The following is a 19,216-nucleotide window of genomic DNA, read 5'->3' as shown; positions in this document are numbered from 1 at the left end:
CATCATAACTTTCCATAGCAATTTATCTACTGATCTAAATAAGTTTACAATGACTAAGAAGTTAAATCTAATTTATTCTGATTATTATGGGTGCCTCATCTTTTTATGTAATTTTTTTGGGAATTAATTAATTCATCAAAATCATTTTCCTTTAATGCTTTGTTGCAGCTTAATCATACTATAAAACTGTAGAATGATCAAGGCTGCTGCAGCAAAAGCACTGATAATTGAATGATAAATACATTTGGCTGTACTAAGTTAGTATTTCTAAATAAATATACCTGTCTGCACACAAAGGAATAAGATTTATTGAGTAATATAATTCAACAGGAATGTTGTTTGCTATTTTCTTCTGAACAAAGAATGCATGGTTTCAATGCTACAAGAAAAAAAATCTATGAAAACATCTACAAAAATAGTAACAGAACTATATTTTATATAAACTGTTTTTTACTGCTAAATTATACTAAATTATTTTAACAAACTTTCTAAAAATTTCAATCTAGACATAAATTTTCATAATATTTTGAATGTTTTTGGCTATTCATTGAATTTTCTAGAAACGTACATGGATAACATTTAAATATCAAGAAGATATTGACTGATTATCAGTATTATTTATGCAGAAACGATGAGAATAAAATTACAAAATCAAAGTTTACAAATGATATTCTTAAGATATTAAATGTCAACGATCCTCCAATAATTTATACCAGATCTATCAATTTTGACTGAAAAAAGTTTTATACAGATCAGACTAAATAAGTTTCTTTCTGTCATTGGAAAGATCAATGTATGATTAAATGAGCAATAAGAAAAGCTTTTGATTTACAAAATGGTCAATTTGATGTTACAAAGTCACAGACAAAAACCTTTTACAGTGTTGTATACGACAGAGAACCAATTAACGTTTTTGTATACAACACTGTAAAAAGGTTTTTGTCTGTGACTTTGTGTTACTCACTACAGTGTTAATAGTAGAAGACATTTATTGTGTTATTTGATGTTACATTGGTTTTTTGAATGTTTACAATCTATTTCTGACAATTCCAAAAACTAACATCTATGCTTTCTATAGACACAATGTAGTGACACTTTTCAAACACTGGGCAGATTATTCATCTTTTATTTAGTTGGCCCAACTAAATAAAAGATGAATAATCTGCCCAGTGTTTGAAAAGTGTCACTACATTGTGTCTATAGAAAGCAAAGTGAAATAAACAAACGGTTTCATTGGAATAAAAACTAGCATTTATATTAAGAAATAACAAGAAAATATGAAAAAACTGTAATTGTTATTTGATTGAATTGTTCTGTAATCTTCACATTTAAACTGGTTAATTTCTTACAAAAGGTTTTTAGTAAATTATCCTCATTCTAGAGATTTTCTATAACCCAAAATAATATGAACATTTATAGTAGTATATAATATAACAATTAATTAACAAAATTACAGAACATATTTAAAGTTTGCATATGTCTACTGTATATATAATGAAATGCCAATGGATAACACATTTGTAATATATTAAGAAAACAATTATTTTTATTTAAATGTTAATTTAACAAAAATTTTTAATTTTTAATATTCAATAATATTTTTCAATTTCAAGCTTAGGTTATTATTTTGAATAAATAAATAAATAAATAAAATTACCGAAATGAAGTAAATAAAATTTAAAATATTCTAAATTAAAATCTCATTTGCATTAATAATTAATAATAATCTATATATAATGTATTACTTAAATTCAATATCAATTTATACATTATAAAAAAAATATTTAAAAAATTTGAAAGTATTTTAAAAAATCATTATCAAGAATCGTTCTTAAAAATTTACAAATACAAAAAAGTCATTTTGAAGTTGAATATAAATACATATAAAACTGGAAAAAACTTAAAAGTTTTACAATTCAATTTTCTTTAACTTATGAATTTACAAATCTTTTTTAACAAAAAACAGCTTCTATAATACTCGAGTACAGAATCCAAAAGTAAAAATTATTAAAATGTTTCAAATTCTAGTTAAATTCTTTTAAAATTTTAATTTGACATATAATTTATACTTTCCTTAATTTACATTTTAATTTTAAATACAAAACTGCTTGAATTTGTTATCTTTTTCTTTGAAAATGAAATGATATATTAATTTATAAAAACCAATGTGATCGCGGTGTAAAAATTTTTTTAATGGAATAAAAATACTAAAATTAACTTTATATATAATATCGGGAAAACGTGACACTTTTCAAGTTTAATTTAATATTAAATTACATTACCATCATATAAATGTTTATGACAAAAAATTTATTGCTTCAAAGATATTAACTATTAAAAAATTATTAAAATGTAGGTTTGTATTTTAATAATTTTTAAAAGGTGTGTTTAAAGATCTGAAAATATGCAACTAAGGCATTCTATTTATAAAATTCATTATGACAATATTTCAGCACTTATGTGAGGAAGAATAGTCTCAAAATAATTTCGTATATATATAAAATGTATAATATACAATATATCTGACAAGAAGAAAACTGATTTTCATTCTTTTATCTATAAAATCACATTGTGGGATATTTTGCAATATGATAAATTTTTTTACCGTACTTTCCAACGTATAAGACGACCCCCAACTCTTAGTTAAAATATAGAGTTTGGGATATACTCGCCCTATAAGACAACCCCCGACTTTTGAGAAGATTTTTCTGGGTTAAAAAGTCGTCTTATACGCCGGAAAATACAGTACTTATTTAAAATGTAATTTTTATTAAGTATCAATTTCTTTAAAAAATTTTTTTCTTAAAAATTTATACAACAATAACAAAAACATTATAATATTAAAAAAATAGGGTTTTCTGATATTCATTTTTTCATTTTCTATAAATATTTCATCTCATCATCATAAAAAAAATCACAAATAAAAAGTTCATATAAAGAAATATATTAAAATTCTTTTATTACAAAATCATTTCTCATTTAAAAATGTTACAATAGTCATATATTTTCTATAAAGCAGAAATTTTTAGCTTGTTAAATTTATATTTTCCAAAAATTTCAATTTTAACAAAGAATCCAAAAAACTTAATGAAAAATATAAAATACTAAATCACATATCACTTAATATTATTTTAAAAAAATGTAAAAACAAAAAATTATTTCATTAACTTTCAAAAGCAGAGAAATCTATTTTTATATTTACATTTCATTAAACTTTGTATAGAAACTAACAAAGAAAATTAGAAATTTTAGGCATAATCTTAGATTTTAGAGATTGATTTGTATGTAATTTTCTTCTACTAGTTATATCTAAACTGTACTTTATACAATGAAACAAAATAACAATTATAGACTTTATTCAAAGTAATGAGTTACACGAAATTACTTTATTCCAGACTTTGCCAACATGTTAGAACTTTGAAACAATTCTGTATTAATTACTGTGTTAAATTATCTAATCAGAGTTGTTGTTATTTATAAAATTTTAGTTTTTTGTTTTTGGAATTTATAAAAAGCTTAAAATAAAAATGATTGGATACATTTTAAAAATGAATTATATTTAACAGAAAGATTAAAAATTCTTGATTAAATTACAACAAAAAATTATCTCCTCATTAAATTTCTTAGGAATGGTGAATGATAGCTATTATTAGACAAAATACAGTAGAAATTAAAAATATTTTATTTCATTGATTTATGTTTTAAACCCTCAAAATGAAACATCACATATGACAATCAAAAAATGAATTTTTATGTAGCTTATTCTAAATTATTTATTATATTTCTAATAATAAAAATACCTTAAATTTTCCAACACACGATTACTTACATCTTTCAAAAGCAAATGATATAACACACATTTATTTATTTAAAATATGCTTCGCATGTAAAAGTACTAAAAATATTTTCCATTTACATTAATGAAATATTCAATATAATTTAATATGTAAACAATCATCAATCTTTAAAAAGGGCACTGCCTTTGACATATTTTAAACAATATACAACACTCTAATGACCTTAAATTTGTTTACAGTTTGCCAAAGAATTAAAATAAGAATAAAATAAATTTTCCCATTTATTTTTGTAACAATAAATTCAAATAATGGCAAAAATTAAGAAAATCTATAAAAACTCATCACAAAAAATATTCTTATTACCATTATAGATTTCTAAAACTATAAATAAATCTATATTATATTGAACTACTTGGGTCAATCTTTACACGTAAAGTTCTGTATGTCACGATTAAGTTTCTATTTTTTATGAAAGTATCGGTGGTGAATTTTAGCACTCGAGGCCCCGGGCGCAATTCAATTATGAAGCCCCTACGCCCTACATTGTGCATTCTGTGCGCACGTTTTTTACTCCGGTAGGCAGTTGTGGATTACATTCCTTTAAGGCCCCGGGCACAATTTCATTAACAAATAAAATCCTTAAATAGTAACAAGTTTTTCTTAATATAATATATGTTTTAAATGTTTACTGAAGTCTTAGGGACATATTATCTTTTCGCCATGTAGTTTTTAAGGCCCCTTGTGACGACGAGGCCCGAGGCACACGCCTGTTGGGTAATCTGCCACCGGAAAGTATTAAATGCGTGTAAATTTATCAATTTTTAAATAATTGTTGAGTTTTACTTACATGTAGTTAACTAATTATCAAATGTGAATTTAATTATTGTTTTTTAAATGTTTAATAAATCTGTTTCTTAAATATCAACTGTAGATCTGGAAGAAAAAATGAATTGAATATCAAATGTATATTTAATATATACTTGACACATGTTTACTGCTTCATAAAATTTAACTGGATCATTACATTGTTTTTAAATGTTGCACTGTTCAGTAGTGAATGGTAGGTCTGTTTGTATTGTTTATACACCGATCTGTCAATTATTAATTGTTAGAAATTGAAAATTTATAAACAATAAGAAACTATGGATAATGATAAAAGATGGGAAAAATACCTGTGGTCGTCACCCAGGCAACAACTGAAACACACACCCATACTCCAAACACGTCATGGAAAGTAATTTTACACTCGTGCGATACTTAAAGATTCCAAAGATGCACTAAAAAAATTATTCAAATAACTAAATCGCTTCTGATAATCTGCATCACGATACACGACGTACACACTACATCACTCGACGGAAACAGCCTCCCACTACATACGTCATTCTGTGCAACGACACCTAACGTCATATTCGCGCAGTTTTATGCTTTAATAAATTAAATTCGAAATAAAAAAAACTTACATATTCGAAATTCGAAATATTTAATTTTTATTATTTTAAACGTCTTACTTTTTACTTATATTACGTAAAAAGTATTAATTATAATATTAGAATTTTGAAAACGTTTATAAACGATAATATATTTTTACACTAACCGAAAAATATTTTATGATGTAATAGAGACGGCTTTTAATGTCCGTGTATTAAATTTTTGTCGGCATACTTATTTATCAAAAGAGATGTCTGGCTAACTAATTATTCATGTGAAATTATGCATTATATTAAAGTATAAACATTTTATCTTCGTCTTAACTTAATGCCGGCTTTCGCTCATTCTCTAGTGACTTGCTACGAAGCATTACATTAGCGATCGCTGGAATTTGCTTTAATATTGATATGAACTTATTTACTGTTGAATTTGAAATGTTTAATATTTATCAAGTTTGATATGAATATAATTCTCTTACATATAAACCTATTACAACATATTTTTAAATATTCCGCACAAAAAACTTAATAGCAAATATTTTAAACAAATTTTTAAAATATTTCTATCGATTTTATTCAAAATATCATTATATTAAGATAAAATACGCACTGTACGAATCACATTATATATATATATATATATATTTTCCAATTGAATTACGTTAAACAGTTAAATATTTTTGTCTCTAATATATACGTGATTAAATTACATCCTGTACTAAATTATCTATAAATTAATTTACTAATTTATAGATAATTTCTGAATAGCCAAATTATCCAGAAATTAATAAATTAATTTATAGAAAAAATATCAACAAGATGTTCTTTTCTTATAAAAGAAAAAAATATTAGATTATTTATAATTGATTTTGAATATTTTTTTAAAATATTTTAAAAAGTATTTTAAATATTTACAACCAAGCAAATTTCTCCTGAGATTTCACGTCATAAATAATCTTTAGAATTTTCAAATACATTTAAAATTATACATTCTGAATTTTTTTATGTTTATCCATTTATATTTTATTTTTAAAGCTTGAATAATTTTATCAAATTTTCGAATTTGTTTTTTTTTTATAATCATTAAAATGCACGTATTTTCTTTCAAATATTTTCTATATTTATTATATAAAGACTGTATATAATAGTATCATCTGTCGTTTTATTTTAAATAAATAATAATAATCGCCGTCTTCTATTTTTAAAGTATTTGTGTCAAATATTGCTGAGAAAAATTACTTTCTAAAATTTTAACGATTTTCTATGAAATAAAGAAAAAAATATATCGATAAAGGTTAATAAAAATTAAAAAAAAATAAAAGTAAGTTAAGAAAAAACTAAGAACTTATTCAGTGCCTGTACAATAATGTGTGTTGTGTCTAAAAATGTATTTAAAATATTTATTTTTTTTATATTTTAAATTATAATTTTTTACAATAAACTTTGTATTCTTTTACAGTTTTATAAAGAATAAATAACTTCTTCATACATGGATGGTTCAAATTGAATAGAATTATTTATAAAACAAAAAGTCTCAGCTGAATTGCTAACGTCAGCAAGTCTTATCAGACTTTTTGTTAAAGTTTATACAATTTTTAGTTTGGTAAATGTTCTTATATATATATAAAAAAATTATAGATTTTATGTGTTTCGATTTTGTTCAGTGAATGTACTTTTAAAATTATAATAGAGATATGAAAATTTTTAGTTTATAAAAAAAAATCTTTATTTAAACATTAGCATTTCGATTTCGAAAATAGCATTGTCGATTTTATTCCTAGCCAATGCTTGACAATATTTATTTCCCAAATTTCTAATTCTGCTAGCAATTGATTGTCCGTAAATCGTATGTTCGTCTTGATAGCCAATGGATTTATCTGTAATTTTTTTGAAAAATTGATTGGTTTCGTTATTCTCTGAATTTTCTGTTACTTTCCTCTTTTTGCTTTTCTGGAGTGGTATTATCAACTCTTCTCTCTCCTCTATCTTATCCGTTTCCTCTTCAGTTTCCTGTTTAAGTTGCACGAAAGAAATAGAAGGATGCTCTTCCACATTTTCAATTCTCAAATGCTCGACTTTCTCTGAAACCTAAAGAATTAAAAATAGCAAGATTAAAATCCAAACTGTAAACTAATATATTTATACAGTAATTATTTATTGCTATGTTGTTTTAATCGTGTCTAATTTAATTGAAAGGATACGGAATTCGTTATTCTTTGTGTTGTTAGTTAAATATTACAAAATGTATACAGAAACGATAAAAGCATATTTATGAAATAAACTTTATATCACCAATACCAATAACCTTCAAGCTTATCACGTTACGTCGCGCTTACTCAAGCGAAGTGTCACGTATGGAAACAGTTGTCGTTCCATCAATAACATTGCGTGTTAGAGATATAAAACTCGGTTATAAAGCGGAAATGCGGGCGATAATGTATACAAACACCTTTTCCTTTCCGATCTAATTTCTCTTTTAAGTAACACAATTTAAACTAAATGCATCTGTCGTTTAACATCTATAACGTACAGTACAAAGGTTACTTAAACAAATAAGATTTTCCTATCTCTTAAAAGCGTTGCATGTTATAACAAACATATTCGTACTACATTATAAATAGAAAAGTTTCTAACATTCTATTTCATTCTATTATGTTAAATATTTTCTACAAGATATAAAATAAAAACTTAAAAAAAAAGACGCGTTATTGACTGTTATAAATTTTCTTTATCCGTTTATCGTTACTTAATAGCAGATTTTTAATACTTACAACTACAGGACCGTAACGATTTTTACGTATCTCTTTCATCATTATCAGGAATTTCAACATGTCGTAACCAAACCATTTAGGTTTATACACTTCCATGGCATTTCCTATTTTTCTGCTCTTGTTAACCTTGGTATGTTCTCTATTAAATTGAGTTCTGAGATTAAAAAGTTTCCTTTCAATCTCTTCTATGGGGCATTGAAACAATACACTCAAATTCTCTAATGCGTTCACTTTTAAGTTCTTATCTTTATACTCTTTCAAAGTGACATCCCATAATACGGGTCTAGTTCTGAATTCTTCTATAAGTTTGATTACTTTCGCTTTATCCCATTCCATCGCTTTCTCTCGATCGAGTAAAGCGAACATGTTGTTAAGAGTAACACGTTCAGAATCGATAGAACGCATGCTCCAATCGTGTCTACTCTATACTACTACGTTTTTGTTACTAGACTAATAAATACGTCTAGACTCTACAGTCTAGACTTGCTTTATCTTCGATAAAATACATTAATATTATTTATATTTTAATATTTTCTTTCAATTGCATGTCAATCAATAAATAATTTAATTTATAAATTTTATTTTAATAATTAGTTTTTACTATTCTAAATCTCAATTAATAGGAAGATTTGAACAATTGCATAGAACGTAAATACAGTAGGCATTCGTCTTAACGGACCCCGATTTACCAAGATTTCGGATTTAGCCTAATACACATAATTTTTTTTTAATTCGCCAATAGAACAGGCTAAAAGGATAGGTCGATAAGTCAATGACTATAAATTACTCGATATACATTATATTAATACTTTATTCATACTTATACATAGTAACATTTATACATCCTGTACGTTGTACAGATCGTTTCATATACCTTGGCGCCGGCAATGCGCCTTCCTCGATTGGCAGTAACGTATTATGTTCCTTTGAGGCCCTAGGTGCAATTCTGTTACAAGGCTCTTCATGTAGAAGTATTTTTTATATTAAAAAGACAATAAAACTCTTTAAATAATAACAAATTTTTAAAAGTGGTTTAAACGTTCAATAAATTTTTACAGGCATTTTATCTTTTTACTATATAGCCTAATGTTTGAGGCCCCTCGAGATGACGAGACCCTAGTGCGCTTATTGGGTAATCCGCCACTGTCGGTTGGGACTCTTAACGTTTTAAAAAAGGTCAAGATCTCCTTTTTTGGCAATGCAAAGTGACCTTGTCACATATTTGACAATCCTTTCCCTTCACTAATTTGTAAGTAAATAGTCTGGTTACTGTTAACGCGCATTTTTAGATTCGTGATTAAAATCTGTTTTTAAACTACATTCGATTTAACAGTCTTTTTGACAAGAGTGGGCATGCCTTTCCCCCAATTAGTGCGTTAAATCGAGGGCCTACCATATTTAAAACGTAATTTTTATAGGCCTATTTCTCTTTTTAATTTTTTCCTTGTTATATGATTACACAATATTTTATTATCGTTGTGATATGTAATTTCTTAGATTAAATATGTGTAAAATTTTAGAAAAATGAAAAAATATTTTTATTACTTAATATTTAGTTACAATTTTAATTACGTAAAAGTAATACAGTATTTATCTTTGTCCTTTACATTCTTCAACGAGCATCGTGTTACATATAACATATATTGAGGAAATAAAATAGCAAAATATAAAATATTATAACAAATATCGAATTAAAAAAAAGCTCTTTAATACTAAAGTTATAAAATATTTTCTAAATAAAATAAAATTTAAAAATACATAGTTAAAAAAATATATAATAAATTTCTTAAATTGCGTTTTTTTATGACTTTCTTCTTTTTAAAACTTATTCTCCGATTTTCTGTTATTTAATTTCGAATTTTTTTAATGATAATTTCACGTCGATCAATCAATATAATGTTATTCTTCCTGAGTGACTCGAATACACTCCGGCGAATTTGAAAGTTCGAACGTTTCGTCCGGAACATTTTTGCAGCATTGAAGAGTAGCTTTCATTCCAATTCGTATGTGAGGATTAGTAAAAAAGTATATGAACGGATTAAAAACGGTAGAAGCCTTAGCAAAAAGTGGTGGAAGCAATGTCAAAAATGAAGGAACAGTCGAACGATCCGCAAAAACAGTCCACATACACAAAACCGCGTACGGAGTCCAAGCCAATAAAAATCCGATAATTATAAATACGATGGTCTGAAATTAAAATTAAAATTATTTTCGAATTAATTCAGTTCTTAAAATGGTTTAAATTTCTATTTATTAAAAGTTAAAAGACTTGACAGTTATTGAATCTGTTCGTTCGGTTGACACGATGCATATTCTTACGTCAATTTGACGTCGTCTTTTCAGTTTTATAATGAGGACTTCTACAGAATGACGTCAAATTTACGTAAAAACGTACCATCATCTCAACCAATCGAACAAACTTTAAATTTAATATAATTTATCAATTGTATATTTATATTCATTTTAATACATTTTCTAATTAAATATATTTATTAGAAAATAATTTAAAATGGCGACACTTTTTTATTTTCTTACAGTAATAAAAGATATAATGCCATATAAATATAAATATATGCATATACAGTATTATTATTATTATTATTATTAATACAATATATATGCATATGATAAATATTTAATAATTTAAATATAAATATACAGTATATTTGTTTAATAAAATTAATTTTTTTAAAATTTATTTCGTTCACTAAATTTATTTTCGGAATAAGATTCTGCCATCTATTGGAGAAATTTCTAATTAATTCAAATTTTTAAAATTAAAATTAATATTACTGTATATGTTTATAGAAACTTGTAAATGTTTTACAATCGAAAAATAAATATTAATTAAAATCGAAATTTTTTATAAAAATCGTTTTAATTACATAAAAAATTTAAGTAAAAAATTAGTTTTAAACGTAGGCCTATTTAGTAACCAATTATATGAGTAATATTATTTTAAAATTTTAACTTAAAAATGTTATTATTTAAATATAACACTTTATTCAACAGTAAAAATATTTAATAATAAATAAAGAAAGAAAGAATGTTATTCTATAATTCTAACATTTTATAGTATAGAAATTATTATATCGAAAACAATTTTATAGATTACAACAAAAAAATTTGACTCAACTACATTCATTAATTAAATTTCGCAAATTTTTATAATTTTTCTCTTAATTTAACATCTAATTGTACGCTTATTGCCGTGAGGGATGGGTTCGAATTCAGTCTAGTCTTGTATATTGATACTTTATTAAGGGCCGTCAAAAGCTTGCTACGGAACTCGGGATAGAGCGGGCCCCCTTTTTTTTTGAACAAGTGAAATACTGTAGTCATCCATGCTTCTCTGTCAAGGCTCACTTGCAAACAAACCCTACGATTTTATGTTGTTGAAGTGCTAATAGCAGTAATTTGAGTAGAGTGCTTATTGATAAATAGCAATCTTAAAGATTTTCTTTTGTTTGTTAGTAAAAATAACATTAATTTATAGGGGTAGAAAAGTTTCGGTTCCCTAAGTTTTCTCAGCACCCAGAGAAAAATCTCCAGCTCTCCTCTGGGAGGCTCTGAGAGTAAGGCTTGAAATCCTTACCCTTATAATAAACTAGATAAGTCCATTGTCTATTCTTTGTCCACGCTGGCCAGTATCATTAAGAGTTAGGCCCGCCTGTTGTTGTTGCCATATGCTGATGCGTCAATTCAATAGAAACTCGTGATTTTAATGTGTTGGGATTTAATGGATCTATATAATCGATTTATGAATTTTATCTTGTTTTTAAAAGCAATTATGCAATATTAATGACTATTACATGTAGAGTGAATGAATTACTGCAACTCAGCATACATCTATTTCTCAGAAAAGTATGTGAATGATTACAATTTTGGTCCGATTGAATGCCAGTTAATACATTTTAATATCTTGCAAAAAAGGTTTGCAGACTCAGTGTACCAGTATATATTTTTTGGATATTTTCGAACGTCAGGCAAGCGCATGATTAAGTATAGATGCGGATGTTTGAAAGGTTGCATCATTGGACTAAGGGAAGCAGGATGGCCGTTTCGCAGAATTGGCTACCATTTAGATCATTCTAATCTGGCTGTGAGAAAGTGTTGGGGTAGTGAATACGTCAGGAAACATATACAGCAGGCAAGGTCTGGACACCCAGACAGATAATCAGGACAACGTGACTGCAACGAGCAGTTACAACGATACCTTTGTCCTGTCAGAATCCTGTCTCTTCCGTTTTGCAGGAGATTAGCAGAGACAAATTTGCAAGCATGGGCGACCTCTATGGTTCTGTTATTAGCACTTCAAAATCGTAGGCTTTGTTTGCACTGAGCCTTGACAGAGAAGCATGGATGGCTACAGACTGGCCAGCGTATTGTCCTTAGCGAGGAATCATTATTCTGTTTGGAAACAGACAATTACCATGTTATAGTGTGGAGAACCGCGGTGAGCTCTAATCTCACCTTACAGTTGACCGGCAAACTGCTCCACTGCTGGCATACTGGTCTGGAGAACCATCTCGTACGACCTCTGGTCTGGTGAGAGAAATATTGATGGCAAAACGATATTTTCAGGAAATCCTGTGCTCTCGTGTGTGCTTTTGATGGAGGGAGGATTCAAACATCTACTTTCTAACAAGATAATGCTTTGCTGCACACAGCTTGGTTTCTTAGAAATGTATCTGTCCCGTTGCCACACTTCCTAGCTGACCAGTGTCCAGATTTGTTACCCATTGATAATTTATGAAACCAGAAGAGATGCCATCTTCAGCTATCTACGAGTTTGAAAGATCTTGAAACGTGTGTGAGCAAATCTATCTCAGGATAGCAAATCTGTGCCTATGTGCCACATTCCCGATCGTATCGCCTCATGTAATCAGGCAAGAAGAGATCGTATAACGTATGAAAGTTTATTTAAATTGTTCTGTAGGAAATTGCCCCTTTGCTGTGAAATTGTAATCACTTACTACCACTGTCATTACATTCGCAACTAACAAAGTTTTATTTGATTCCAACGCGCCTTTTTTGGTAAATAACTTTTTAGTCGATGAATGTGTTTGTGTGTGTATAATGCAGTATTTTGTATATATAAGCTATATATTCATATAATGCATCGTTATATCGCTCATTCCTATTTATAGTTTGCTGAAAACCGAATATTTTTAATTATTAGTAGTCAAAACTTTACCATTTAAATTCCATTATTTAAGAATTATATGAATTATTTTTTGTAATCAAAAGTAAATTCAGAAAAATTTTAAAGAAGGCAAACAAAGAAATAAAAAACAGTATAATAAGATTTATCATATTTATATCTAATAGGCTTATACAAGAATTTTCCAAGAATTTGTAAGATATGATTTATAAAAATTCTCTTCTCATTTCATGATTATTTTGTGTGAAAACCGTTGTAGTCAGATTTGTAATCTCAATAATGAAATAACGCAAATCTAATAAGAATTTATCTGTTCACTCGAACAAAGTTACTTGATACTCGAATTAAAGTGATTTTTTAGATTAAATAGATTAAGAAATTCAGAGAATGTACTCTTTTTTCCTTCTTGAGTCTACTTAATACAACTACATGATTATGAAACATCGATGTCAGGAACTTTATGCTAGTGTTGTTATTGTTTTCTCCAGGAATAACAATCAACGCGAAGAGCAGTTTCATGAAAAAAAAATCCTACATTGTGACTAATTACATATAATTCATATTTATGTCTAGAACAATCAATCATTTTCCGTCAAATTATTGAATTTTTTGTAAATTATTGTATATTAAAATTTTATTAATACTTTAAAAACATTTATGATAATTTTTTAAAATATTTTCAGTTAAAACATTATTCATATTGTTCCAAAAAAAGTACTTAAAAGTTTTGTAGTTTTTTCTCGCTCAAATAAACAATTATTTTGAATTACGAATTAAATTATTTTTATTAAATTATGTAAAATTAAAAATTTTCAGAAAATTGTTACCAGTGTCATATGCCTTTCATTATCCCATCTATCACGTACTGGTATACTGATGTCCGTAATCGTTATCTTATCGCTTTTAATACGTTTTGTGGCGATAAAGTACGATGTTGCGATGATAATACAAGGTATTACGTATCCAAAAATAAAGTAGGTCGATAAAAAAGACTTATAACTTGTATCGTTGTGCCTCCAATCGATGGTGCAGGTGGTTAAACTCGGTTCCAAATTATATCTGAAACGATCCACAGTTTATATTCGAGAAAAATTATTTTATTTTTACAATAAAATTATCATTACCTTCCCCAACCTAATAGAGGCATAACCGACCAGAATAAAGCATAAATCCAAATTACAATTATCATTAAGTAGTAGCGACGGAAAATTAATCTTCTTCCTAAAAAAAACAAAAAAAATTAGACTTTTTAAAATATATTTATGGAATAAAACTTCCAAAACTGACTTACTGGTATTCAAGTTACGTAGAACGAAGTAACGATCCAAACCAAGCGCAACTAAAGTGGCTATATGAGCAGAACCGAATAAAAAGCCCATAAACGCATACCATTGGCATCCGCCATCACCGTATAACCATCTATACCATAAAATAAATTTAAATATATATATAAAAAAAGCAATTCATGAATGACAGTTATTAAGTAAGATGAACCTACTTGTTTGCAAAACTGGACGAGGAGGAAAAAGGAAAACCAAACAGACATATTCCAAGATCTGCAATGGCTAAGTTAATCAGTAATGTTGTGGTTGGTGATAAAAGAATTCGAAAACGAAAAAATGTAGCTATTATAATCCCATTTCCAAATGTTCCAAGAATTCCTAATACGTAAAATAAAATCGAAATATAAATAAATTATACGTGTGAATAGACACATGAACAAGTGAGAGATTAAAGAAATGAATTAATCAAACTTCCGTATTAAAACTAATTAAGTTAGAAAAAAAAAGAGAGAAACAAAACAGGACAGATCAGCTATGGGAACTCATTAGCCTCTTGACAAATTTAAATCGGTTCACATGCTTTAAAGTAAGAAGGAAGCAGAACCATTTGTATATTATAAAACACTAATAACATTTTTTTTTTCTAGTTTAAAATTTTCTTCGTTAATTCTTCCACTTAAAGAAATCTTTAATAAATATAAATGTTACAAAATTGCTGATATTTTTAATCTAAAGCTTATTCTTACCTATTACGAGTAAATAAACTCCAATAATATAATGAGTGCAGGGCAAGAAAGGGTTCGATTCCATCACATCTTTTTGATCCTCGTTGGGATAATCTGAAATGACGTCAATGTCATTCATGTTAATTCTAAATAGAAAGAGACTGTTAGCACGCTATAAAACGGACAGGGATAGTTGTCGACCAATGAATACATAAGAATAGACCAATCGTATACCAGTTTGAAATTTCATTCACTGTAATCTGTTGTAAAGTCGGGAGAGCCCGAGGAGAAAAATATTGTCGGATCGAGTAACTGTTCTCTGGTCACGGGATTTACTTCCCCAAAGATAATATTCATTCTTTCAATAGGGTCGCTTTACACAGTCGCGATAACGTCACGCAAGCTTAGGTTGCTTTTGCCCCTAGCCATTAAATAAGTCTGCAAAAGGACGTCGTTATTGAAAGAAAATCGATGCCGGCGCTTTATACACTACTTAATTGATTTAAAATTTTCGAAATTTTAAATGAATTTAGTCGTTTCGTTTTTATTTAAACTGCACATTTTTATATTATTATCATTGATTATACATTTTTTTTTTTGAAATCGATGGTAACGGGATCTGTAACATAAAAAATCAAGCTATACGATCCTTTAATTGTCTCCTCTGGTTACTAAAAATCGAAAAAAAAAACGATAAGATGTAAATTTAATCATTCTGCTTAAATTATAATTTTTATTAACGTGTTTTTAAAATATTAATAGATATTTTATTTTATAAAAATAGAGAAGGAATTTGTAATAATAATTCAATTTATTGTTTTCCTTTTATTCCGCCAGATGTCAGACATGTCCCGAACTATTGGCATCACAAAGTCGTTACAAATTTTTGTTTAATGTTTAGCATTTAATAACACGCAATTATTCTTTATTATTGTTAAAAATAGATAATTCGTAAATATACAGTTTTAATATTTAAATAAATTAATATTTAATATCGGTAACCCGATCTTTTAAAGGAATAATGTAATTTTTTCTTCCAGCACTAGAGGGCAGAATCCTCTTTTGTTATCTTAATATTTAAAAAAATATATATTAATTTAAAATAATATTTTTATGTTATTTTTTAATATCTAAATGAGTTATATATATATTTATATGTATTTATTTATTCAATTTAAAATGATTATTTGCAGATGGTTAAACATGATTCTTAATGGACTTTACGGATTTAATGGATTTCGGAGGCTTAAAACTGCGCAATAACCAATTTAAAAAAAAAAATTATAAATGATACATATAAACAATTACGTGATTGTTTTTAAAAAAAAATTATGAAATGTTGGCTTTTATTCTCATTAAACTAATATTTATTAACGTAAAGAATTACATGGTGGTGAACTCCTATAACAATATCCTTATAATACGGCATTAAGACGGTAAATAAGTTTCGCTAGCGACTCAAAAAAAAGCCATCATTTATAGTTTACATTGCAACTGGAGCGAAAATTAAATAGTTTAATACGTATTAAATATCCGTTACTTGGGAATTTTATTGGCTGTACAGATAATCATAATGTACTGCGAATCTAAGCTTTTGTAAGCATTTATGTTCATAGTTTCGTGGTGGCACGAAATCAGGAAGCTATAATATAAAAGTACTACTCGACACTCGTTCTAAATCATTAATTACATAGATATAGGTGTAGAATATATAAAATCTGGCATGAAAATTTAATTGAATTCTTTTATGGAGGAAGAATAAACTATAAGCTAAAACGGTGGATTATAATTAAAAATTTCTCTAATTCTAATTTTTTTTTAAATTTAAATTTTGTTTCTACACTTAAATATACGCGCAGAACTAAATTCTAAACGGTATTTATGGAATAAATATAACAAAATAGGGTAATATACTAGACACTTGTTAAACCTTCAGTCAGATTAGAAAAAATAAACTTATGTGAAGAAGCCAAGGACTTCTAAATCAATCCTAACCATCTACTTGAAGTAATTCTTTCTCTAATCAACCGACTCCATCTTCTACTCCAACTTATCGACGCTAATTTATTTATCCTAACTGTATCGTTCGATGTTCTAACAGAGCGCCCTAAAATGATTTTCTAGAGCTCGCCTATTGCTGTTTTTCACACCAAAATATTTAAATTTCTACTCTCGCTAGACGTTAAAATTGATTTTCTTTAAAATATATATATTTTAAAATGTATTATGTCTACATTTTTTCTCAAGTTATGCCGTATTTTCTACCGATATCGAGATTTTATTTTTTTTAAAAATAGTATTAAAATTGATTTCCTACGGCTTTTAAATTCGTGATTACACGTTTTTCTTTACTCAAATATATTTGAATAATCCTTATTCTTTTGTAGAATAATGTTTAAAATGCTTTGAAACAAGCTAGTATACATCAGGATGATTCATTTCGCTTTTTGTTTGAAATAAGCAGTTGGAGATATAATCCATTTTGTTCTTTGATAAAGTATCAACGCTTGTTACAGTAGCAAAGTATCAACGACATACAAAATAACCATAATTCTATATATTTTTCTCACTGAGTGTTTACATTTCGCGAAATTCGTAGCAGTTTTTCCGCTCCTCGTATACAATCAACACGGAAGCTTCGTTTTCCTACAGAACAGATTTCGTGACACGTGATTTATAGAAAAGCGATCTTCCCGACCCTCGAACAGACGTTTAAACTCCAAAAATGTTTCCCGGCATGTAGACAAGCGTTAATAAATAAATTTAAAACGTCATTTTTTAAATTAATCTTACATTTCTTTTCATTAATGGAATTAAAAAATTAACATGTTTTCAGCCGAAATGTGAAAGAAAAGAGAAAGAAAAGTGAAGAAATTTAGAACATTTTTAAGTATAATAATAAGATATTTGAGAGAAATTGAGATAAGTAAATTGTTCTTGGAAAACGTATTTTTAGAGAAACAAACGAAGAAATTATTATTATTGAAAAGCTATAATTGAATCAATTCTTTGTGTAAATAATAATGAAGAAATTTTTCACACAATCGAAACTACTCAGTGCTCAATTGTTAACTAAAAAGTTCCGATAGAGAAAATAAATACTCTTTCACGACATTCAATATTCTCGACACATTAATTATTAAGTATTTATCAAATTATACACATGGGACTGCACCATAATTTAAGTAGAACTTTATTTAAAAATAAACAGCAGAACGAAATGTTTCGTTAATATGGTCTTTTTTACTATTATTATTATTTTTATTTTTTCTTCTTCTTCTTGCTTTTCCACGCTGTCGTTCCCTCCCTGTCCATCCTACCCCTCCCAAGAGGTGGGACGAATCACGTTTCCATGGTTACCGTGCTCGAAACCCGGCAATGAATAGGTCAGTGACACCGTTTTCCACTCTCATTGTCAGACTGTTCACCTCACCCGAAGAACGACAGCAAGCGGAGAAGAAAAGGAAACACACAGATCACGTGGTCAACACAAGCGTAGAAGTGATTACTTTTAAGTGGGAGTAGCAGAAAGACGTTGGAGGCAGTTCATCTTTTGTGGCGTAATTGTGTTTCTTTTACTTTCTATTGCGCCGAGAATGATTTTATTAGGTTCTCGCTACCTACTGTACTTATTAAAAAGAGCGTGAAAAATTAATTAAATTAAGAAGTTACGATCAAAAGATGGTTACACAAACAAACAAGCTCGTTACGCGTATTTCTCTTATAAAAATATATTAAAAAGAGGTCACAGGAAAGAGAGAAAGAAAGGAAAAAAGAAAAAAAAAATTAAACTTTCTTCACAGATAAATGCGTGGATATGTTTATAGAATATGGCATATCATACATGGTTCGTGGAGGATTTATAGATGGCTTCGTGATCGATCCAGATTAGGAAGGTGACTCGCTGGTCACAATCGATTCTTTAGTCACTCGACGTCACGCTCGAGTTAGGTCATCAATTTCCTTATTGTTTTCGCCCAGATGAATTTTTAAATAGTATATATAAGGCTCCTCACGCTTCATAACATTATACATTTTTCAAGTAT

General features: G+C 27.5%; 2 protein-coding genes across 4 annotated transcripts in view; both read right to left on the bottom strand.

Moving 5' to 3' along the window:
* The window catches only part of LOC136981058 (uncharacterized), a 55,910-nt gene extending 50,714 nt beyond the window's left edge, over positions 1 to 5,196 (bottom strand). Inside the window, exon 1 of the mRNA XM_067277336.1 lies at positions 4,970 to 5,196. Within this exon, the coding sequence (XP_067133437.1) occupies positions 4,970 to 5,010 (41 nt within the window). The 5' untranslated portion in view covers positions 5,011 to 5,196. The remainder of the gene's footprint in view (positions 1 to 4,969) is intronic.
* A 1,732-nt stretch (positions 5,197 to 6,928) lies between these two features.
* On the bottom strand, positions 6,929 to 15,581 carry LOC136981055 (visual pigment-like receptor peropsin). 3 transcript variants are annotated; one of them, XM_067277332.1, is made up of 7 exons: positions 15,405 to 15,581; positions 15,192 to 15,284; positions 14,661 to 14,823; positions 14,454 to 14,581; positions 14,287 to 14,383; positions 13,990 to 14,221; positions 6,929 to 7,315 (listed from the first exon to the last, which is right to left on the bottom strand). In XM_067277332.1, exons 1-7 carry the CDS (start codon positions 15,418 to 15,420, stop codon positions 6,953 to 6,955), a joined length of 1,092 nt encoding a protein of 363 aa, XP_067133433.1. In that variant the 5' UTR covers positions 15,421 to 15,581; the 3' UTR covers positions 6,929 to 6,952. The 3 variants fall into 3 exon arrangements, with proteins under 3 accessions (XP_067133433.1, XP_067133432.1, XP_067133434.1); XM_067277331.1 differs by lacking the exon at positions 15,405 to 15,581 and having other exon boundaries at positions 15,192 to 15,397; XM_067277333.1 differs by lacking the exons at positions 6,929 to 7,315; positions 15,405 to 15,581 and adding an exon at positions 9,513 to 10,185 and having other exon boundaries at positions 15,192 to 15,397.
* Between the last annotated feature and the right edge of the window lie 3,635 nt (positions 15,582 to 19,216).

This window comes from Centruroides vittatus, unplaced genomic scaffold (assembly GCF_030686945.1).
Source record: "Centruroides vittatus isolate TY-2023 unplaced genomic scaffold, ASM3068694v2 contig_742, whole genome shotgun sequence".
NCBI classification, from domain to species: domain Eukaryota; kingdom Metazoa; phylum Arthropoda; class Arachnida; order Scorpiones; family Buthidae; genus Centruroides; species Centruroides vittatus.
The sequence above is the reverse complement of the archived record's forward strand: the minus strand, read 5'-3'. Positions and strand labels throughout refer to the sequence as shown.

Coding starts and splice junctions, on each gene's coding strand:
- LOC136981055 (XM_067277331.1), bottom strand. CDS start 15,309: ATGAATGACATTGACGTCATTTCAGATTATCCCAACGAGGATCAAAAA. Junction 14,582..14,660: donor TCGTCCAGTTTTGCAAACAA/GTAGGTTCATCT, acceptor TTTATGGTATAG/ATGGTTATACGGTGATGGCG. Junction 14,222..14,286: donor CCTCTATTAGGTTGGGGAAG/GTAATGATAATT, acceptor GGATCGTTTCAG/ATATAATTTGGAACCGAGTT.